Source organism: Xyrauchen texanus, chromosome 34 (genome assembly GCF_025860055.1).
Source record: "Xyrauchen texanus isolate HMW12.3.18 chromosome 34, RBS_HiC_50CHRs, whole genome shotgun sequence".
Classification (NCBI taxonomy): domain Eukaryota; kingdom Metazoa; phylum Chordata; class Actinopteri; order Cypriniformes; family Catostomidae; genus Xyrauchen; species Xyrauchen texanus.
This window is the reverse complement of record NC_068309.1, coordinates 4314419-4340013: the sequence shown is the minus strand read 5'-3', so window position 1 is coordinate 4340013 and position 25595 is coordinate 4314419. Positions and strand designations below refer to the sequence as shown.

At 37.1% G+C, this 25595-nt stretch overlaps 1 protein-coding gene across 1 annotated transcript in view; it reads left to right on the top strand.

Annotated features, from left to right (window-relative positions):
* Positions 1-1050: 1050 nt before the first annotated feature.
* LOC127627916 (secretory carrier-associated membrane protein 1-like) overlaps positions 1051-25595 on the top strand; it is a 46174-nt gene continuing 21629 nt past the window's right edge. Inside the window, exons 1-3 of the mRNA XM_052104531.1 lie at positions 1051-1198; positions 19806-19883; positions 21423-21533. Coding sequence (XP_051960491.1) covers positions 1142-1198; positions 19806-19883; positions 21423-21533 — 246 coding nt within the window. The 5' untranslated portion in view covers positions 1051-1141. The remainder of the gene's footprint in view (positions 1199-19805; positions 19884-21422; positions 21534-25595) is intronic.

Here is a 25595-nt window from a genome sequence, read left to right as displayed (position 1 = left end):
AGGGGACATGACCCATTAAATCTACAGCTATATTAAAAGTAGGTACACCACAAACAACAATTCAGAAACATTTATATGTAAATGTTTCGCAAACACATTAATGTGCTAAAATGTCACAGTAAATCTTTTAATTTTTAATTTAGTTAATCCTTAATTGTTTGATTTCATCAAATAAACACAGAGTCATAAAATACCTCCTTTTGATGGTAACATTTGATGACATCTGTCAATCTGACTGCTATAGCTGTTTACAGCTCCAACGTCTTATTATTACTTTATAGAGACTATTAATACTAGAACCAGACAATATTTTATTTAATGGTGCAAGTCCACGAGATCAAGAGACCAGTCATATTTTTTCTCATACAGTCGACAAACAAATAAGGCCAGGATCACTGGATTTCAATGCATAGATACAAATATAAAACATGAGCTACTTTTTTTGTCTCAGTAAATAAACAACAATAATGAATGGCGAAATATTCGATAATTCTGATTAAATTGTAATAGCTATTATCACACTCCTGGTGGCAGCAATGTCCACATATTGTCTTTCTGAAGTTTTTATTATTCTCTTCTATTTTATTAAATATTTTCGCTTTCCAAAAAGTCTTTAAAAAAACATTAATCCCCCCACACCCCCCACCCCCCAATTATTATTATTTTTTTAAATTGTATACATTTTATAGACATTTTTACTAGCATAAAAGGGCGTGAAATAGCTAAAAAAAAAAAAAAGTAACAAGGAACAGTAACAAATGTGAGAATTACATTACAAATAAAATAAAATAAAACAGAATGAGACGAAATAAAGTAGAACAACACGAAATAATATAAAATAAACATAAATACAACACTGAAATAGGACTGACGGGCACAAAAATAGAGATTTGTTTATTTATAAAAGAATGTGATTTAGCGAAACAACATAAATAAAAGCAACATAAAAATATATAATTTAGAAAAAAATATAATAATTTAAAGATCATACTGGGCTGCCGTTGTACCCTACGTCACTTCCGATTATGCCATTTTGCGGTTGTGTATCAGTCTCGAGCTGCTGCTGCTGCTTCGTTTCCTCACCGAAACCTTTAATATAATCTCACTTTTCAGAATAAAACGGTCACATTAAACTTGTAAAATGTCAGATTTTGACAGCAACCCCTTCGCGGACCCGGACTTTAGCAACCCGTTTCAGGTAATTCCTTATAAATGCTTTTTTTCGCTTGTGTTTTGCGATATTTAAATGAAGTCACTCAGTTTTCTGTTCATTTCGATTATTTTTGTAATAATAATTTAAAAATCCATATAATCACAATGTTTTTAATGAAAAGGACTGAACCGGTTCTCAAGCAGTCAGCGGTGTGTCGATCAAAGGGTCTTTGGTTCTGCTTATGGTGGGTTTTAATATTATTATTGTCATTTTGAAGGTCCTGCTCCAGTTCTGTAGTACTATTTCGGTGTAAAACTAGCCTTTAATTAACTTTATTTTCACCACTTTAACATTGTATCTCTATTATGGATTTGCTATGATCTGTGTTGGGTACATTACTCTAAAAAAGTAATTAATTACTAGTAACTACTAATTACAAAACCTACAGTCTAATTAGATTACTGTACTAATTACTCTGTCTGAAAAGTAATTGCATTACTTATTACTAATTACTTTCTAAAACCCTAATCAACCTCGACCAGATGAAAAATACAAGGATAGACATAAAATTATTATTATTATTATTTTATTTGTCCCTTTTCTCCCAAATTTGGAATGCCCAGTTCCCAATGCACTATAATGGTGCATTCACATACAATGCAAAGCGAGCATTTCGCGCGGCAAGATTACATACAAAGTCAATTCAAAGGCACGAAGCAAATGGCGCTACCCGAACACGCAAAATCGTTTCATTCGCACGAGTTTAAATTTTACAACTCGAGCGAAAAATCAGCATGACGCATTGTTGCGAAGCCTATCAGCGTTGAGATTGTCCTGACGTACTGATGCAGTAGCAGAAGAAATCAGGAAAAATGGATGAGAAAATGTTTGTAGCGGTGTGTAGTAGAGTGCGGATCGGGCCGCATTTTTCTGTCCGAGCCCGGCCCGCGTCCGACAGGGCAGTAACCGAACCCGACCCGAACCCGAACGTCATTAAGATATTTATGTCCGAGCCCGACCCGAGCCCGACACAGTTAAAAATCTCATTTTTTTTCTCATACTAATGACACGTACGTTTGTTTGTGTAGAAAGCCCGCTTTTATTTAGCAACTGGAAGGCATTCGGTAATGTTTACAGATGTGCATAGCGCATCAGCGTGCGCCGCTACACGACCAACAAAGCGCATGTTAACACAGGCGCACAAGAGGCCCAAACAAATAGACAATTGAAATTAAATGAACAAAGCTAGGTCTACCAAAAATTGCCCAAGCTAACAGAACAAAACATTAACGTAACACAAATGCAGCTTATTGAAATGAAAATCACTCTTACCATTTTTCTCGAAAACTGTGTGGCTAATAAAACTGTAACATGGGATCTATTCACATAATCCATCAACTTCTTTTTAACGTCTTCCATCGTTGTGCTGCCAGCCACATGTAGCCAAATATGCAATATTATGCACGCATGTGTTGCGCGTTGTCACAGCAACATAAACAAATTTCCGCACACATGAAGATGGATGTTAGGGTAATATTTTAAATTTATTTTAATCACAAAAATAAACATTTGCATCCAGTTAAACATTATAATAAGCTGTTTTAAATTTCAAACGTTCAATGCCTTATCGCGCCGACGTGACCGAGCCCGACCCGAACCCGAATGTCATTTCAAAATATGTGTCCGAGCCCGGCCCGTCGGGTACCGTCGTGTCCCGTCGGGCTCGGTTCGGGTATCCATCCTCTAGTGTGTAGGCACCCTGAATTGTATGACACAGGTCAAGGTATCTGGGACTTCCACAACAGATACAGGGTAGCAGTTGTTGTGATATCAGCCATAGTTACTCGCGCAAACACAAGTTTAAACAGAAATTTAATCCAGTGGTCAAACTCGCGTGAGCAATGTGAGGCAATTTTGTATTTTTTTCGCGTTGTATGTGAACGCACCGTACGTTTTTTGCTTTCTTTGTGCATATCGCCACCTACTGGGCAGGTAGGAGATTTTATAGTAAAAAAGTTTTTTTAAATCTGACACCGCACAAAAAATAATAATGCATCAAAATCAATGTTGTTGCTAATCATTGACATATCCCAGACTGTGATAACCCCCCCACCCCCCCACCCCCCAAAAAATTTTTTTTAGTACTCAGCATTTAGTATATGGAAAATAATAAATGTTTTCATAAAAAAACAACAGTGCCATAATATAAACAAACTGGCATTTAATGAATGAATACTTAGTAGTTATTATCAGGACTGATGTAAGTGGAAAATAATATATAATATTATAATGGCAGTTTTTTGACGTGGACGTTTTTTGAGTAACTTTTTTAAATTGACACACAATGGTTAAGGGGCGGTATTAAATTAGAAAACATCCACTTTAACATTAGACGTTTAATTTCGATTTTAAAAGCACTATTGTTTTATGTAGATTTGTTCTATAGGCTGTACAGCTGTAATTCTGTATAGCCTACACAATTACATCAGAAGTAACTGTAATTAAATTACTGAATAATTAAGAGTAATCCCTTACTTTTCCAGTGGAAAAGTAATTTAATTAAAGCAATTAATTACTTAGTAGTAATGCATTACACCCAACACTGGCTATGATTATATTAAGATCATAAAGACTTTAAATCTGGCTTTTTAAGTGTTTAGCCTGACAGCTAGTAAATTAACAACAATTCAGAAACATTTCTATGGATAAAGGGTTTTGCAAACACATGAATGTGCTAAAAAGTCACAGTTAGTCTTTTAATTTTTAATTTAGTTAATCCTTAAGAGTTATTACATTTGCAGTCAGGACTACATTGATCAAAACATGGCAGCATTTGTTGTTTGCATAATGCACCAAAGCTGGTGGATCTTGTTGGAATTACACTGCTTTGTAAATTAGTTATACACATCTGCCATCTGCCATTGTTGTTTTCCTTGTCCTAGTATTCACAGGTTCAGATGTGAGTCTTGATATTTGACTTTACAGGTGTAATGGCACAGATGGGACGGGGCTGGTCTTTAGGTTATAGAGGGACAAATGCTAATTCATGCACAGCAGATTGTGACTCATGAACCATCTCTCTCTTCCTCATGTCCAGTGGTCACAAATTACCAGCACAAACCCCCATGCTATTTGCCATTAGTACCGCACAGACACAGCACATCCACATCATCAGCATTGAAAGCTGTTTGCCTCCTCAAAAGTGTTATTTTAAAGCTTGTCTGGTAAATCGTCATTGAACTGCTCAGGAGGAAACAAGGTATTTCGTTAGGTGATCAGCAGTAATGGTATGATCCCGTCATGGAGTTGCCTTGGAAACTCAATACCAGCCGTCCGACTGTATTGGGGCATGTCTTAATAATACATGCAGTCTCTTGATTGCATTGTGTTACTGACGCAGGGCTTCAGTGCATAATCTTGCTAGAAGTGAACTTTTTGCTGTGATTCTCGCTGCTTGACCGCCTGACCTCATGTTTTACCTCATGAGCGAAAATCAGTCAGATATTTACATTAGGGTTAGGCCTAGCCAATCACAGACGAGTGGTGGCATTTGGTTTTGGTTATTCTTAGCCAATCAGCATTCAGATAGTAGCATCCTCATTTACAGCTGGTTATTGTTTGAAATTGCAGAATGATGTTGCGGTCCTGGATGCTGATATAAAATACTCTCTTACACACTTGTGGAAAACACACACCTAGCTGTTGTGTATCTTTTTGCATATATGGATGTTTTTTTTCACATGGTCACTATTTTGTGTTATTTATGCATCACAGGAGATTTATGCCATTTTTGTAAAAACAAATTTCTCTGAAAGTAAATACAAATTCCCACCATAGTATATTTTCCAACAAATCTCCAATTCTGTATTGTGTTTAATATAAATCTGTTGTGGAAATTACATTTTTAAATGTTTTTTTATTTTTTATTTTAAGACTTTTTTTTGTCTTGCTTAGGCTTATTTCATAGCTAACATTTGACGTATTCCAAATACACACAATTAAATAATATTTTCATGTATGTTTTGTGCATAATTTGGCAAAACTGCAGCTTGATTGGAAATCACGGCCAATCAAAATAGTTATATTTATCTTATTTTGGTCTCATATTTAATATCTAGAATGCTTTATTATTGACTTTTTATCAGCTTAGTTAACGAGTACCGAGTAGGTCTTCACCAACTTTATTAGGGGCAAAATTGTTTGTATGGTGGAAATGACACCACAACTGTGGGACAGGGCTTAGAAAGTGCTTTTTCATTACAGTAGCAGTGTATGTGTGATTTCCTGTGTGCTGGAAAAAAGATCGGCCCTGATTCTTGCAGCTTGAGGCCTATTGGCGATCACAAGGTGGCCAATCGATCAGTGCACCCCTACCAAAAAATAAATGATGTAGGCATGGTAAAAAAGTTTTCAGTTGAGTTTGTAAAAATTAAATACAAAATAAAGGGTTGAAATCTGTTCGTTTTAAAGGGGTCAGATCATGAGAAATAGCATTTTCCTTGATGCTTTGACATAAGAGGTTGTTCTATTGTAATAACATACAGTAAATTTCAGAACTCAGAATTAATCCCCAATGCAATAAAAGCATGTATTGAAAGCAAGCTGCAAAAATGCCTCGTTCTCTACTTCTGCGAATACTCTACATCACTAGTAGGGGTGTAACGGTCCATCGATCCAATGACCAACGATCCAATGTTATCAAAACAACGCATAAATATCGATATAGAAATTTTTTTAAGATGTACCTTTATTTTAATACTCTCATTTCCGTCAGGCAATGGAGCAACCTTATTATATTCATTTGAGTTTGAGCACTAAATATGCTTTTCATGTGGGGCACGGATGTGCACGGGGTCTTTGAAGCCAAATTGTGCTGAATGTGGGACCAGGGGTGTCCCGAGGAAAAATTTAGAAAACATTCTTTAAAAAAAACAAAAAAATACATTTGTATATTTTTATTAAAGTGATAGACTAGTCTACCAACTAGTAATTTTAGTCTTTCCTTATCCATTCCAGACATCAATTTAATTTTCACAAAATTAGAACAGAAATCAATTAGTTTATTTGATTTGTTTATTATTAAAGGCTCGTAACATGCTGATTAATAAAGATACATTTAGAAGGGAAAAACGTTTTGGTCTAAAAGATGCTTTGAAACCACGTTAACTCATGCGGCGCTTCATGTCTGCACACATGCAGGGAAAAGAGGCGACGCGTGTGGAGCGGGACAGGGCAGCAATAATGCATGTTTGGTGCTAGAGAACAATATTCAAGATTACAGCGCAGAAAGATCAGAGCTGTTGTCCACATCACTGTTGTTCTGTCGTGCTCTTCACTAGAGATGATGAGCGAGCGCAACCGTTGTCATGAAGTCTTGTGGTGCGGATGGAATCAATCCGGTGTCCGACGTAGCCTAATCGTTAGCAAGGCAGCTAGCATTAGCAAGTTCATCCAGTCTGACCCTACGTTACCACTGGTGCGTTGTGAGCAAAGCTGTGAGCGTTTTCAATTCATTCCTATGTAAGCCGAGCGTCATGCTCGCTAGGTGGATTGTAGGATTGGCAGCGGTGCGGAGAAAGGTCTCTGCTACCGCTGTGAGCGCCTTTGAGCGGATTTCGTCCGCCCCAGTGGAAACATAGCCTGAGAAAGCCGAACTGCTTGTGTTTTAGCGACACGCAGTAAATATCGAAAATTCCTTGAAAGCTTATCGTGGATTTTCTTTATCGTGATATATATCGATATCGTTTTATCGCCCAGCCCTACCACTAGACATGCAATATGTGTCTTTACAGCTTAAATTATTAACCCATATACAATAAATAATAATATTATTTCTCGAACAGATTTATCGGTACTGGGTCACGACCCGGGGGTTGGAAACCTCTGTTTTAACATATTCGGATGCAATGTGTTTGATGTGCGTTATGTGTAAACCATAAAATTTAGTTTTATAATGTTGTGGAGCTTGTTCATTTTCTTCCAATTGAATTTCAAATATGGCTGTATTTGAGGGGCTGCAGGATGCCAATCAGAAGAGTGGCCGTTTACGTTGAAGCTTTAAGGATGTGCTTAGGCCAAAATGGAGCGTTTCAGACAGAGGGCCAGAGAGGGGTGGAAAATGATCATATATATTCTAAATTATGACCATTTTGGTGCAAAAACAACATTACTAACACTATCAGTGGACCTCAGGGAAGATAATAAAACTATATAAAAAAAGAGCATTTCATGACCCCTTTAATAGAAATCCACCCCTGCTCGTATATAGAGACTATTTTGTACCGTATAATTGTTTATATGATTATATGCTGCTATAGTTGTTGTTTACTAAATAGTCAAATTATTTTGTAATCCCTTTTGCTCACAAGAACATGTGCACTGATATTTAAGACAGGTTTTATTGTAACAATCAGTCAAAGTTGATGCATTAATATGAAATTAAACTGCTTCTATTATTTAATAATCATCAAGGGTATGCCATATATCCTCAAGGGATATCCTGCTATTTGGTAAAACGTCAAGAGATTTAAAATATAGATTAACTGTTAATTTAACTTCTCAAGAAAATAGAAACTGTATTTGAGCTATGAAGATGGTTTTATTTGCAGATTAAAGAATGTCTCATCGTTTGACAAACATTAAGTTAAACATTTGTTGACTTTAAAAGCACTCTCTGAATAAAACCCCAGAGTAAATAGTCTTTATCCTGAATGTAGTTCTGATAGAAATGAAGTCTTGAGTGATGCTGTCTCATCAACAAGTGGTGAGATGTGCTGTAAGATATTGCAGAATTGGTGCACAGGGTGTGTATGTGTGAAAGAGACTGAACAAACACAGTTGCGGTGGCCTTGACAGTGCTGTTTCAATGCAGCTTATAACAATGGTTTCATAATGCAACATCTCAGACTGTCACCTTCTAAAACTAGTCAGGTGTGTGTGTGTGTGTGTGTGTGTGTGTGTGTGTGTGTGTGTGTGTGTGTGTGTGTGTGTGTGTGTGTGTGTGTGTGTGTGTGCGTGTGTGCGGGCACTAGGGATGAAATGGTTCAAATTTCTCACAGTTCGGTTTGTATCACGGTTTTAGGGTCACGGATTTGGTACGGTTTGGTATTTGCTATGTTCAGAAAAAAAGTATTACTGTCAATTCCAAAGTAAGAATACTCTATTTGGTAACAAACACTTCAACAGAAATAATTGTTTTACAGTAACCGTAGTTTAACTATGGTATTTCTAGTAAAAACCTAGTAACCACAAAATCAACATGGCTACTGTCATCTTTACAATATGTAGTAAATTCATGGTTACTATATAGAAACTACAGTATTGCTATATTTATCTGGGGACTTTGGCGTAAGCGATCATGTCGATGTATTACCAGTATACGGCACTCGTGTTGAGCGATGTCTGCAAACAGTGCCTGTTTTGTAAACGTTTTTTGACCATCTCTGTTGTAATTGACTGCAAAAGGAAAATGTTTCCAGACAGGAGGGGGGCAATACATTTACATTTACATTTATGTGGTTTAGACCACTACACCACCACCACCACTTGCAATAATAACGCGAGGGGCAGTTCAGTCAGCGGCTCATTTTCTCCACTTGCCATTTTCAACTATACTCAACGCTTGCAGAACAGTGATGTCATCAAGTTGACCCACGTGAAACACAAGCGGAGCGTCTCCATCTACAGATTCATTCTGCTGCATTAGTGGAGGTTGTACCTGTGTGTGTCTGTTTGACGCTTTATTTCCTTCACAAAATCTTGTGCTTGACTTGAGGTGAACCCCGGTGCCAATTCTTACCGAAGCGCGGGTGGCGAACCGTACGGTTAGTTTTTTTACTGAGAACCGTTACACCCCTAGTAGGCACACATGAAGTGTTACCGTGGTAAGAATACTTTCTGGCTGTCTAAATAAGGTCTACCCTGAAAGCCCGTCTTATTCTCTGTCACTCAGTAACGGGTAATGAGGACATAAGAAGACAGTGGGACCTCTATTGATCTGATTAGATGGATGTTTCTGGAGGTCTGGAGTGCTCTGCAGATGCGGGAGAACCTGTTACAGTGAGCACCTGTCACTGTGTGTGTGTGTGTGTGTGTGTGTGTGTGTGTGTGTGTGTGTGTGTGTGTGTGTGTGTTTGCCTTATTTAGAGTGTTTGTCGAGGGAGTGATGACTAAGAAGAGTAATTTCATTTCAGTTTCTCTCTTTGTCAGTACAGGAACGGTACAGTCACATGATGTTTTCTCTGAATGAGAGATTTGTCATATCAGACTCTGATCAGAAGTGATTCCTCTCAGATCTACAGTGTCCTATTGTATCTCTCAGATTAAACGGCTGTCTTTAAGAATGATCCCTTGTGTCTGCAGGACGTTGTTTTGTTTCCTCTTTGTTCTTGTCCAGCAGAGTGGGTGTGTGGAATCGTTATTGCATCTCGCCTGCCGTGTTACATGGAAGCAGATTTCATTGAAATACCTATGAGATGGGAAAGCGGTGTACTAATATGTATGCTAGCAGTACTATGTCGTATGTAAAATGAGGATGTCCCAGATCATAAGACATGGATGGTAGGGCTGCACGATTATAGCAAAAATCATAATTGTCGATTATTGCTCTTGATATTGTAATCGCGATTATTAAGGTTAATTAAAACGTTTAATAACCGTGAAGTCACAAAGTAAGAAAATATTTAAATGGTGGATATGAGCTGCGCTCCAGTTTCTTTTAAGCATCTTTTAAGCATTATATTATATTGTATTTTATATTGTAATAATCTTTGTTAAGGTAAGGCAAATTAAAATGATTGTAAATTGATGGTATAGAATAAATGTAATTACTGCTTAAATTATTAATCCACATACAGTAAATAATATGGCATATTCAATATTCAAATTTATTAAGTGCCTATTTAAATTGACCAAGTTACTTATTGTACTTTGGTGGATAGGGGATCATTCATCCCGTTAGATCTTCAATGGTGATCTTGTTCATGTAAGATCTTTGTTAGATCATTTTTGGTGCGAGTTCAAAGCGAGCGGTGTAGTATGCAATGAATCCAAAATAAATACAAAGTGCTTTTCGCTCTTGTTCTACAGCTTCTTTTCAAGTGTCAGGTGATGTTTCTTCCGTATTAATTTTCGTGTTCCACGCAAACAGAACTAGATCATAAAGCAAGCATCGGGGCATTCAGATGGTTTAAAACTTGTGCATTAGTATCAGATGTCATACAGATAGGATGGAGGACTAATCTAAGCGGCTCTGATTGGCTATTACCATTTCATTGCTCAACAGACATGTAAGTGATTGGTTAGAATACTCAACCAATGCAAAAACCATTGACTTAAATCGAACGCTGTAATCGTCAGTTTTCACGATTACATAATCGTAATCGCGTTTAGTCATTTTAGAAACCTTTTATGAAACTGTATGAAGGCCTGAGTTTCAAGACAGTTGATTCAATTAGCTTGATTACTATTTGATTCGATTCTGGTTAATTTGGGTATATTTCAGTTATAATGTTTAGTTTGCTTACATATGAAAGTAATTTCTAGAATTTCCATAACTTAACAAAATAATTACTAATTTGAGTAAACATTGCTTAAAGTAAATTATTTAATTCAAGTAAACTGTCAGTAAAAAATTGAGAACAGAGAAACAAATTTCAAGCTATAGAACAAATACAATTAAAGGAGTATTGCGGGTTCAATACAAGTTAAGCTCAATCGATAGAATTTGTGACTATTGATTACCACACCAAATCATTTAGACTAAAGTGAAAATGGAGGTTACAGTGAGACACAATGGAAATTAATGAGGACTGTTTTTGGAGGGTTTAAAGGCAGAAATGTGAAGCTCATCATTTTATAAAAGCACCTACATTAATTCTTCTGTTAAAATGAATTTATTATTGGGGCTGTAAAGTTGTTAAATCATTGTTTTTGCAGGATTACACCGTTGTAAAGTTTGAAGTTGTAAAATTGGCAATAACTTTACACAGAAAAGGTTAGAAAGTGATTTTATCACACTAAAGTCATGTTTACACATATTTTTTACATCCTGTGACTTTTGAAACATTATTTTAACGTTTACAGATTTGCATCATTCATTTCCATTGGAAGTGCCTCACTGTAACCCAGACTTAAAAGAAAAGGAGGCACAAGTCAAAAAAATTTTTTTGGTAAACAACATTATGCCACATATGCTGTCAATTGAGCTTAACTTGTGTTAAACCTGGAATATTACTTCAAGAAAATAGTGCAATAGTGCAAACCACAGCAATGTCAAATAAGCAAACGTCAGTCCTTTTTAAAAAGTAACTATTTAAATAATCGTCTTTAATGTATAATTATAATACATTCATATTTTTTAAAGCTACTTAAGTTATCCAGCTGAGAGCAGGAAGTGGTTTTCTAATTTTCTTGTTGTTGTTGTTGATGATCTTTTTTCTCCCCAATTTGGAATGCCCAATTCCCAATGCGCTCTTAGTCCTCGTGATGGCGTAGTGACGCGTCCCAATCCTGGTGGCGGAGGACGAATCTCATTTGCCTACACGTCTGAGACCGTCCATCTGCGCATTACATGGCTTGTTGAGCTTGTTACCGCGGAGACGTGGCATCCACGCACAACTCACCACGCACCCCACCAAGAGCGAGAACCACATTATAGCGACCACGAGGAGGTTACCCCATGTGACCCTATCAACAGGGCCAATTGTGCTCCAGAGCATAACTGGGGTGAATTTCTTTCTACAGAGGAAATTCTAATATAAAGCTCTATAAGGAGGAAATCAACCCCCTCTCTGCTAGACATCCCCTTCATTATAAACAGCACTGATGAGGTAAAAAGAAATCAATTAAGACACGTGATCAGCTTTTAAAATACACATCATAATCCTTACTAAAATGTTTTGGTTTTTGGTAATGCTTTACTAAAAACAAATGAGTGGCAAGTGACCTTGGAAACTACTAGCCACAATGGATTGTGAGCCAGAAAGTTAATTTCAAACCCTGGCGGTAGGTCTAGTAGAAAATATCGACTTCAAGTCCGATATTTTGACACTAATACACTTTTTTGTTCATTTGTTACGTTCAGTTTAGACATAAGTGACTGTGTTTACATTAGGGGAAGTTACCCAATTAGCCCACTTACCATATGAGCCCACTTACTGTTTTATTTTGAAATGTACAAAAGACAGAAAGCAATAGAAAAAAATGCACGTATTTTGTTGGTATCATCTGACCTTTTTATTTGGAGCCAATCAAATGTTCGAGTCAGATGAACAAACCAGCTGAGGCATGCTAAAACATTTAAAATTAAGAGATCAATAAACCAAATAATACTTGATATTTTTTATTTTCTTTGTATTTAACAGCAGTACTTTGTATGGATTTGATGAGTTTCTGGAGCTCATGCAGGACACTGCCTGAGTGATGCTCACAAATATAAATGTGGTTAAAGAAAATAAATCAATAAAAACTGCTGATAACACATTAAATGGAAAGATTTACTGCTCTGTCTGTAATTATAATCCAGAACTATGCCTTTGAAAAGCCTGTTTCTTCAAAGCTTGAAAGCAGAATCATTATTTTATTTGTTTAAACAACAATAACAAACATGCTCTTTGCTAAAACATGCTAGCAGCACCTAGCTAAGTGTTAAAACCTGCTAACAAAAAAACCAAGCTAATTTCTAAAACCTGCTAGCAATGCCTAGCTAAGTTTTAAAACATGCCAACAACATGCTAGCAACTTGATAAAAATAATAGAAACACCTAGCTAAGTGCTAAAACATGCTATCAACATGATAGTGAGATGCAAAAAATGCTAGCAACACCTAGCTAAGTGTTAACCGGCTAAAACCTGCTAGTAAAACCTAGCTAATTGCTAAAACCTGTTAACAACGCCTAGCTAAGTGCTACAACATGCCAACAACATGATAGCAACATGCTATAAATGCAAGCAACACCTAGCTAAGTGTTAAAAATGATAGCAACACCTACCCAAGTGTTAACCTGCTAGCAAAAACCTAGCTAACTGCAAAAAATTGCTAGTAACACCTAGCTAAGTGCTAAAACATGCTGTTAGTGCCTAGCTCAAGAACAAAACATTTGATTGGCTCAAAAAGTCAAATGATTCCAATTTATTTTTGCATTTCCTCTGCAAAACTTTTTTATTTAAAAATAAAACAGTAAGTGGGCTTATAAATGGGTACGTGGTCTTAATTGGGACATTTCCAATAATACCTTACCAAGATGGGTATTTTCACAAAATTTTAAAGTGTACTTAACCATTTGGGCATGTATCTTAATCTTGTTATTTTTAGAATTAATATCATAAAAACGAGTGAACGGATATTGTCATGAATTCAGCTTGATGCTAATACTTGCATGTAAACGTATTCACAATACAACAAATGGGGTCTGTGGTATCAAGAAGCAAGTAAATGATGTTAGGATGTCCTTAATACTGGTGTACTGTCTTAGTGCGTGCTCAGAAGTATTTGTTTTCTCATCACCACAAAAGTACATTTTTAATATGTTGTGCAACAATAATGCTAATTGGGATGCAGCTGAAGTGTTGTACAGACCTGCTCAAATGTATTTGATCTAATTCCAAAACATTTCACCTTTAATGCGAACAAAAGTCCAACAAACTAATGTGATTTGTGAACTTCTGAGGGAGATTCCAAGTCAATTAAACCTGCATTTAGGAAATCTTCTTCATCCTAACAGCAGTCATGTCACACCAGTCTAATGTTTTGGGTTTGTTTTTGCCTTTGAGCTCTGAAAAGTTGGAGCTGTAATGTTAGCATTGATTTGATTTTCACTATTTTCATCCCAGCTCTATTCAGCAGTAATCTCGTTACTTTCTAAAATAAGGTTTCTGCCATCTGTCTCAGTCAAATCTATCCTATAAGTACAGTTTGTTTTCTGAAATCATCTTTAGTCCTGAAGAAACTGTGCTTAAGGAGGTCAGACTCAAACACACTGCTGGACTTCAATTTTCTGCTTTAGATTCGGGTCACTGAACGCGAGCAGCTACATTACAAGGCAAACGAATGAGGATAGACATTAAATTAAAGTTGTTTATGAAGTTTATTTTGACAGTTTGGGTTAAACTATTGTCTCACAAAATTTGACTGTCACAATACTTCACTGGTTGCAAGAAAGTACATACTTTTGATTATTTAATAAGACAGTATGTCAGTATCGGTCATACTGCAACATTATAAAACTGCATTTTGATACCACAAACACATTTATGTGCATTCTAATTCAAGCTAAATCTTTTACATAAAATTAAACTTTTCCTTCACTTTGAAGGTGAAGTAATTTTACTTAGTTTCGGTCCGGGTCAGTTTTTCAAGAATGACTTCGGGGTCATTTCAGGTTTGTAATTAATGAAAAGATAACAACGATTATTTCTCTGTGGCTTCTAGATGTGAAATAAAAACAATCACTGACCGACAATATTCATCCATATTTTATTCTCACTTCAATGCAGATTTGGTTAATCTGTTAATGAAGTGTTCTAGATTAAAGCGAGGGCATGAAAAGTAACCCTACTCGCCACATCGTCATTTCAAAATAAGAGTCCTGAAATGAGTCAGTGTATTTTGTGTTTGTGCATATTCCTGCAAAATGCTCCAAATATAAATTTCTTTCTGTTTTTTATTGGGATTTTGGTTGCACAATAAACTATCTGGGATTTTATTCATTTTGGACTCTTGGTCATGGTAAGGAAAGGTTAAGAAAGTTTTTTAACACTGTATTTTAAAAGTATCAGGCGATTAATCAGTTATCTGCCTTTTTAATCACCTTAGTTATCGGTATCTTCAAAATCACTACCGGTCAACCTCTAGTATGCAAATTGTAATGAAGCATTAATGATGGCATTTCTAGGATGCATCAGAATGTTTGATGTCCAAAAATGCTGCCTAGGTAGGCAGCTCACTAGGATTTACATCAGTCACAAAGACACCATAAAGGCAAGGGTATACTTCTTTTATAAGCGTGCAGTTCCGTCTCATGCAATGCCGATTGCCTCAGTTTTCAAAGTCTACTCTTTTTGAGCAGATTCAGATGCATTAGTAGCATGCGCACTACGATTGCTTTGTGATACGCATTTAGCACAGTCAACGGCGCACAAAAATTAGTGTCTACATGTCTAAAACTAGGCTGCATGCTAACAGTCCGCCCGTGCTGATGACGAAATTTGTGTCACATGCGGTTCTATGTGCACGTAACGTACCGAAATGCTGAAAAAAGTATGTTTTGGCCTAATTTGACAGGTAATCACATGACGTGTGATTATAATATGTGACATTAAACATCACTCTCTCATACTGTGTATATGATCCCATATTATTCTGAGACAATGTCTTCCTGCTACTATAAATTTGTATATATGTGTGTGTGTGTGTGTGTGTGTGAGATTATCCCATTAAACATTGATCATTATACAGACTGAAATATTCATGGCTCTGGAGTCCTGACAGTTCTCCAGCCGTATGAAACGGATCCGCCTCAGGACCTGAGCACTGCTTACTGGGGCTGCTATGGAAACAAGGGAAGGAGTTGGTTAGTGTGTGTGTGTGTGTGTGTGTGTGTGTGTGTGTGTGTGTGTGTGTTTGTGTGTGTGTGGTGATTCAGTTAACATTCCTTGGACCTTGTGCGGAAAATTAATTTCTTACTTTCTCAGAGACTTAGAAAATGTCTTCATCTAGACAAATAGAAGTTTAATGGAGCTCCTCTGCTCTTGTTAATACTAGTGAACTGCATACTAGTATAGGCTCTATATAGTGCCTACTATTATTCAAGAGGTAGTATGTTTTACCTAAACCTGTTAAGCCTAAGAAGGACCACTTTTATTCAAACGAATGGGAGAAATTGTAACATCCAATTTGGTGGATGTAGAAAATGAAGTTCTGCCTTATAGTTAAAAACTGCCAATCACCTTTTAGATACAGACATCGCCTGTCAGTCAACTCGAGAACGTTCATGTGCATTAGCTGAACCAGCCTGAAATATTTTAGTAATAGAAGCAGTACATCTATGTCACTTGTTGTACCCATAGAAAATGAACTGCTCAGGTGCTTTCCAAAGATGGCCGCCGAGTGGACTGACTTCCCTTGAAAGTGACTGTGCAGGATGCAATGATTAATGTGTCAAACAGTAGTATATCAATAAAATACACTCTGTGTTGTGTTTCCAAATTTGGAGTGCTCAGAACTCCAGAAGCATTAAAGATATCGTAATACTCTTTTTAAATCACAGAGGTATGGGTCTTTCAATGTGACTTCCTCTGAAATGATTGAATACCAAATGTAGGTCACATGGTATAAAGCTTGTCTTGTCCAACAAAACAAAAGACTAAAGAACGAATTCTGTGGAATCTAGAAATGTACCTCCTATTGTTTCACATAAAAACAATAGTCAAAATCACAATTTTCAAGGGCCTAAAAATACACTAAGAATAAGCAACACACGTGGCTCTCTTTGGATTTGAGAAATATACAAAGCCTCTACAAAATAATGTATTACTCAGTAAATATTTATCCACGATAACCCTCTATGGACACGTTGGAGAAAGAATCGACATTGGCTAATACATTTTTATTTTTAATAATAAAACGACATGAAACTGAAAAATATATTCCTGGAATAGAGGCATCTTCACACACACATATATATATATATATATATAGTATGACTTGACCTGCTAAAGGATGTGAGTGTATATTTTGTCATATTTAGCTTTTCAACCGGTATTGTCATTTACATTGATAGCAAGCGCTAAAATGGTGCTGTCTCTTTAAGAGTACAGGCAGATCCACAAACAAGTGTTTACAGTTGGGCGGACATTAACGAGAGAAAAGTTGCGTGGTTGTTTTTCTCATTTGTGCAATGTGTGACTAGAATTATTGTTTCTTTTTTACTTTGATCAACAGTTGACTGTAAACAACAGAAAGTATATTAAGGTTACGTTCAAACTAATACGTTTTTGTTTGAAAATACATCTTTTTCTCTACGTTTTGGCCTTCTATCCACACTGAGACTGCGTTTTTGTCAATGAAAACTGAGCTTTTTGAAAACACAGAATGGACAGTAAAATACTCCCAAACCACCAACATTTTCTTGCACTTATTTGAAATCAAACCACACGTTCGCACGGCACCCATTGCCCTCTTACGTCATGCCAGAGTCGTGTCCAGCCAGTGGCTGTGGGTGGTATTATAGTACCACCTGTTGGATCTTCTCCGAATCTGCAGCTGGGTAGGCAACTGTTGTCCAAGTCGACCGCAAATAAACAAGACATATAAACAGATAAACTTCGGCCACTGCCATCGGTGAATGACATCGTATTTGCCGATAGGCCGATGTCAGTCAACAAGGCGAAAATCGGCCGATACCGATGTTTGGCCGATACATCGGTGCATCCCTAGACAGGACAGATGGAGATATCTGAAAACGATAACGTATTTGTTGTCATGTGACGTAGACATGTGGTCCATTTAACCCAAAACAATCAAGATGGCGAACCACATTGTAGCAGCATTATTTTGCCTGTTATTCACTTTGAGAGCATTGTTAAAGACAAATGTTACTTTGTACAGCCTTCACAATCCATTCCTTCTAAGGCGACATGAAGTTTACTCTGAATTGCTGTTCAGCGACTAAACATGAGGACAATCACATTTCAGCTCGTACATGGAACGGCGATTTGTCGCATACACAGTCATTCGTTTCAATGTGGACAAGCAACTTTTGGAAAATGTTTGAATATGGCAGTGAGGACATGGAGCGTTTCAAAAACGAAAAAGCATTTTCAAATTGGTCCAGATTAATTTATATGTATCCTCAAAGAGACATTATTCAATGACAACCGGTTGTACATTTTTGTTTGATCTCCAAATTTGTGTGAAAATGTATTTTTGGCAGACAGATCAAATAATGAATCACAGTTGATATTGTTCCAGTTTATTTGTCACTGGAAAATCGTATACTGTATGTATGCTGTGTATAGTATACATGCAGAAATAGTATAGTGTATGGTGTTCAGAATATACCCATCCTCTTCTTTCCTCAATGTTGTGGTGAACCCAGGGTTGATATCTCCTCTTATCTATTTATAGCTTTTGCTCTGTGTAAATTACTGCAATCTGGCAGGAGAAAATTACAGGTTGTGTCTGATATTTCTGATGTTGTAGGCTGTGAAACAGGAAACAGTTTGTAGTATTTCCTCAGTAGATCATGGCATGATGTTTCTCAGCACATGTTTCTGTTTTCTGGTTTAATCTGATGCAGACTCTGGCAACACTGGAGATCTAGATTAGTTTAGCTCAGTCTGGAGTTCTTAGATATCTGTGACATTAGTCATAATTATCATGCCCTTATCAGAAGCATGTGAGGAAAAGTGGAAGTTTGTTTACTGCTGTTTACACCCAAGTGTGATGGTGGGGGTTATTGTAAAGCAACGGTTAAAGCTTTTAGTTGTAGAGACATGTTCCAAAGTTGAAATACTCTCACTAAAGAGGTCGTGTTCTTAACTTTAGTGAGCATTTTGTACAATATATCCCTCATAAATCCACTGTTATTCGGTGTTAAATAAAAATGTTATTAAAGGTAATTTCAGCCTGATCTCAAGAACGTTATGTGGGCGGAGACACATTTTTGCAAAAACGAAAAAGTGTGTATCATTACACGTTTCGCTGCAGTTTCCCCTCGAAATGCCCAGCGGGGGCGCTAAAAGCGAGTGAAATGGTGTCAGAATCAGACAAGGTTTTTAAGGTGAATATTAGATGGAGGTTTTAATGAGTAAAATGTACCTCCCAAACCTAAAACTTGACAAAGCAACTGTGCAGTTTATTTTGTTGCCGTTATACCACAGTTTGAAAGATTTTCAAAAGAATCACAAAGTGAAATATGATTTCTGTAAGACAAATACAAATGTCTCTTTTATGCTCTGATCACTGCTGCTGTAAGCCCCAAATAGCTAAAAACTTTATTTTTGCTTTTAACTTATTATTTAAAACTTGTATTATAATGTTTTACTTGTCTGTGAGCTTGTTTGGGTGTATAATCCATTGTTAAATCCTAGATGTCCAGATCAAAATATGCGGACCAGCAGGAAAAGCATGCTAAACAAATCATCGGAAATATATAGTATATATAGGATCTCATGTTTTGAATGACTCCTAGGTTGAGCTTCTAGTCCAATCAGAGGCCTAGGTTGAGCTTCTTGTCCAATCAGAGGCCAAGATGTTTGATAAAACAATATGGGTGGTGCATGAACTGAAAATTAGACTGAATGTCTATGGACGAGCACATCTGTGAGGGCTAAAATGTGATAGAGTGCAACCTATATTTCAGATTGGCATTTTTCTAGTACTTGCTGTCATCTAGTGGAATAAATAAAGACTATATGGAGGGATGGAGTGAGCAGAACCAGCAGGAAGCATTTATTTGCTGGCCAAACAGTACATACTTTTAGGTCTACATGCGAGTAGTATAAACATAATTTGGACATACTTCATCTGGGGACGTTGTTGATTCGGACATACTACTCCATTGGCATACTGTTTTTGTCTTACTATATTGTAGAGAAGTATGCATATTCGGATGCAGAATAAGTATGTTTTCATTCTCTTTGCTTTGTACAGGATCCAGCAGTGACGCAAGTAGTGCGGACTGCCCCACCCGGCCTGGAGGAGTATAACCCTTTCACAGACACAAAACCGGTGAATGACTAAAAACATTCTGCTTTCTTCTTTACTTCTTTCAATACATCCCATTAAACATTCACAGTGCTGTGGAAAAAGTATGTGAACCCTTTGGAATTAGCTGGTTTTCTGCATTAATTGCTCATAAACTGTGATCTCATCTTCATCAAAGTAGAGACAAACACAATGTGCTTAAGCTAACAACACACAAACAATTATAATCTTTCATGTCTTTATTGAACACGTGCCATTAAACATTCACAGTGCTGTGGAAAAAGTAAGTGAACCCCATAGGCTAATGACGTCAACAAAAGCTAATTTCAGATGTATGATTGAATCATCATCATTCCAAATTTAGTCGGAAGACCTACAATGTAGAATTGTTGCTCTGCATAAAGCTGGAATGGGTTACAAAGTTATCTCGAAGAGCTTAGATATTCATCTGTTCACGGTTAAACACATTGTCTATAAATGGAGGTGATTTAGTACTATAGGTACTCTCCCTAGAAGTGGCCGTCCAGCCAAGATGACTCAAAAGGGCACACCGCAGAATACTTAATGAGGGAAAACAGAACCGAGTGACAGATAAAGACTTGAAGGAATCATTGGAACTGGTTGACATCACTGTTCAAGAGTCTACTATACGGAAAACATTAAACAGGCATGGTGTTCATTGCAGGACATCGTAAAGGAAGCCGCAGCTTTCTAAGAAAATCATTGCTGCTTGCCTGAAGTTTGCCAAAGACTGCCTTGACACTCCACAATGCTACTGGGAAAATGTTTTGTGGACTGATGAAATGGTTGAATTTATGAATTGAAGCATCATGATTTGGGGCTGCTTTGCTGCTTCGGGTGTGGATATGTAAATAATGACTGTATTATTTGAATGGAGTACGCCACAAAATTCCTCTAGGTCTTATCCGTAGCTACAGGAAACACTTGGTTGAGGTTATTGCAGCCTGGTTCACTTACTTTTTCCAATTCACTGTGAATGTTTAATGAGATGTGTTCAGTGAGATGTGTTCAGGTTTTTTTGTGTTGTTAGCGTAAGCACAATGTGTTTGTCTATACATGTGACTTTGATGAAGATTAGATCACATTAAGACCAATTCATGCAGAAAATTAAATGATTCCAAAGGGTTCACATACTTTTTACTCATCATGTATTTAGATACAGAAGAAATAGCAAGAGTAGGATGGTAGCATGCTATTTTGAACTGCCAAAGACAAGGGGAGAGAGAGGACCTCATACAAACTAACAAGAAAGCATACAAACATAAAAATATCATTGTGAGTCTGGTATACTGAGTGATGCTGTACTAGTGCAGGGCTCAGTGCCCAGAACAACCCACACTGACAGCAGAAAAGTTGAGGTATTTCACATGCATTTGTATTACTCTCTTTTCTGGATTGGGAAATGTGTGCATGTGTTTCTGAAAAGCTCATTCATTCATTCAGTCACTATTGATGAATGGAATGAAAAACTATTGTGTTAAACAGGTTTTGAGGTATAGTCATGGGACTATAGTATCTCAATCGTATTTTGTTTTGCTGTAGGTGCCACCAGGCTCCGCCCCTAAGGTAGTCCCACCTACAACCAACACACAGCCGGCCATCATGAAACCCACGGAGGAACCGCCAGCATACACTCAACCTCAACAGACACAGGTATTTTTACACTCTTAGATTATTCTCAGTCTCACAAAGCCAGTCTTTTGACTACCACCATTAAGTCTGATCCACTTTGCTCCTTAGTCTGTCCAAGAACCGTCCTTACAGACATCTGACGACATGTAAATCAACCAACCACTATTCATTTTGTTTTAACATGTCTTATGCAGACTTAACCTGAAATGGCTGATACCACAACAATAGTCATTTGGAGATTGCCTTTATTCTGGGGTCCAGACTCGTAATTCCAGATGTAAACATCACTGTCAGGGATATACATTGATTTACAAGGAAGACAGCACAACATAAATCCTGTGCTGAACCCCCATACTAACATAATCTCCCAATAATCTCCACTCAGTAGGACAACAGACGCTTCCTGCAGGCAGAAGATCTCAGACCTGTAGAGACGATCTGCTCACGAGCGCAGTAATACTGTATAATTCAACGCGCCTGAGGGACGGGGGACGCCACACTCCACAGACATATGGACAGACAGAGATACACACAGTGTGTATGAGATGACTCACTCAGTCACTCAGGCTTTCTTTTATGATGTCAGACGCTGTGAGTGAGGACAGCCAGATTTTTCTGAAAAGGGCATTTGTGAACCTGCTGTTATTGGGCAATGCCCAGGTCTGACACCGTTATCGTAGCATGTACTAGGGCTGGGCAATTTATTTAAAATCCATGATATATTTGCAATGATTTTGCCACCTGTATTAATGTAAACTATATTGTGAATGTCACAATTATTTTAATGCACTTTTTATTTGGGCGATTAAGTTTCCTAAATAGGGAGCCCATGAGAGGAAAGGGCAGGAATATTTTCTGAAATAATTTAGCATGTCCTTGCAATAAGTTTTGTGTTCCCTCCAAATAAGTTTTGAGTTACCTCGCAATACATTTTGCCGTTCCCTCGCAGTAGTTTTGCATTCCCTCGCAATAGTTTTGTGTTCTCTCCATATACATTTTGAGTTCCCTCACAATACCTTTTGCTTTCCCTCACAATAGTTTGTGTTCCCTGGCGAGTGAATCAAATTATTGCGAGTGAATTCAAACTACTGCGAGAGCGCGCGGAACCTATTGTGAGGGTTTTGTAGTGTTTTGCATAGTTTAACTTGTGAGGGAACGCTAAACTTATTGCAATAACTTTTGTGTTCCCTCTAAATAGTTTGCGTTCACTTGCAATAAGGCTTGCGTTCCCTCGCAATACGTTTTTGGAACACAAACTATTGGGAGGGAACGCAAACTATTGCGAGAGATGTAATGTTTTGCATATTTTAACTTGCGCAGGAAGGCTAAACTTATTGCGAGGAAAAGCAAACTATTGGGAAGGAACGTAAAAAAAGGTTAGGCTATAACAATTATGGTTACTTAGAGATTACTTTAAAAAAACATGTTTTCTGCCAAAAAACTATGGTTACTATAGACTACAATATTAGTAGCACCTACTTAGTAGCAACATTAGTAAATGCATAAACTTTTAATATGTAAGCAATCGTAAAAAACTGTATCACTATGGTGTCACTACAAATATAATGGTTAAAATATGGTTGCTGTTGTAAAATCATGGTAAATATATTGCAAGGGCACACAAAACAAATTGAAAGGGAGCGCTAAACTCTTGCGAGGGAACGCTAAACTCTTGCGAGGAAAGCTAAACTTATTGCTAGGGAATTAAAAACGTATTGCTAGGGAATTAAAAACTTATTGCGAGGGAACGCTAAACTTATTGCGAGGGAACGCTAAACTTATTGCTAGGGAACGAAAAACATATTGCGAGGGAATGCTAAACTCTTGCGAGGGAATGCAAAAATTATTGCTATGGAATGCTATACTTATTGCGAGGGAACGCTAAACTTATTGCTAGGGAACGAAAAACATATTGCGAGGGAATGCTAAATTATTGCGAGGGAATGCTAAAATGATTGCTATGGAATGCTATACTTATTGCGAGGGAACGCTAAACTCTTGCGAGGAAAGCTAAACTTATTGCTATGGAATACAAAAATTATTGCAATGGAACACTAAACTTATTGCGAGGAAAGCTAAACTTATTGCGAGGGAACGCAAAACCTATTGCGAGGGAATGCTAAATTATTGTCAGGCAATGCAAATCTATTTCAGAAAAAAGTTCTTAGGGGCTCTGTACCTAGTCTGTGGCATTAATGTGTATTTTTATAAAGTGTTTTCATAGTTTGAAAATGGAAGGTCTTGGACAAGGCTAAAACAGTGAAATCTATACATAAAAGGCATTTAAAATGTACCACAAATAAAGTTGACGGCCTAATAAAAACTTTCCAATTCAGTTTTAATGTGACTTTCAAATAACAAAAAGTTTTAATAAAAATCAACCATCAGGACTTAAAAGTCCCCCAAAGTTGAACAAACAACCATATTGAATATTGTTAAAAATCTGAAAAATATGGAGATAAATTATTTTAATTATATCTGCCTTGGGCATCAGTTTGAGTTTAACCTCAGGGTTTCAACAGAAGGCTTGTTAAAGGACTTTTTGCCCAGTGGCTTGATTAAGCTGCTCGTGTTACATGATGGTGCCTTCAGGGAAAGCCTGGTACCCGGGGAATTCTGAGCCCTTAAAATGACCCAGAAAAAAGTGCTCTGCAGGACAGTATGCATCAACAGAGTGATTCTGAAGATGATAATCTGTCATAACTGGGACGCTGCAGTAACGAGTACACAGTGTAAAATGTACACGATACAAGTCTGATGTTTCTGGTCAGAAATTACATGGACGTACAAAAGGCTGAAAGATCATTGTCACTCTGCCTTATCTTCAGAATTAGACTAAAAAGTCATTCTTTTCTCAAGCATAAAATGGAAGTAAAAATTTTCAGTAACAATAAAGTACTTAAAGGCCCCATGCAATGGTTGGACAAATGCAATTTTCTAGCATGCATTGAGGTATTTGGATAGGTCCTTTTTAAATAGCCAGTTGCTTTTAGTTTAAATTGGCCTACAAAATCCTGATTTGTTTGCTACTTAATATTGTAAGTCAGTAGCAGATGATATTGGGGGAGGGGCACTTTCACTAACTATGTTTATATGGACACTAGAAAGCAACTTATTGCAATATAGTAGTGTTCGCATTTATATGCACAGTATAAAGCGGCGACTCTTTAGTCCTGTATACATGCAGCACTTTCGGTAAGCAGTTTTTTCCACAGCCATGTAATTTCCCAGCAATGCTTGTGTAAATAACAAACATGGCATTCGAGGAAGACTTTGCCATTTTATTCTCCTTTCCATAACATTATTTCCAGATATTCCAGAGTTGTTGCTGTGTTTGTTTCCTTAACTTTGCATCGCGGCCTGCAGTGGAATTGCACTACATTAGTGGGGTTTTCCCTCTTTCGGAAAACTCTGGGATTCCCCCGGTGTACAAATGCAAGTATAGCATTCTGATATGAGGGTTGGCACTGTTTTGGTGGCACGAGGGGGACCTACACAATTTTAGGCAGTTGGTTTTAATCTTGTGATTCATTCTGAGATGATGATATTGTTCTCGCCACAATTGTATAGAGCGGTTATCTGGTTATCTGCCTCAACAAGGTGTTTCCATCCACAGAACTGCCCCATTGGATGTTTGTTTTTGTTTTGGCACCATTCGGAGTAGATTATAGAGACTGTGTGTGTGAACATCCCAGAAGATCAGCAGTTACAGAAATACTCAATCAGTCATCGGCCTATTCAACCACTGTAGTTATTTATATCAGCAAAATCCACTATTGGTCAACCTCTAGTTGATTAATAAATTTTAGCACACATTTTTTGCAATCATCCGAGCTGTTGCCCTAAACATTGTTATGCAGATATCACTGCATGCCATGTATCTATAAACATCACTATTAACAATAAAAGTATATTTCACATAAATCCACTAAATACAGCAAATGAAAATGTAATACCAATGTTCACATTTGTAATTATATTTATTTAAAATAAAAAAATATACTGTAGGTTTGTGTGGATGTGGTCTTTGAAGTCCTTTGCATGTGCTGTATTAATGTTAATGATCACTTTTTAATGACAACT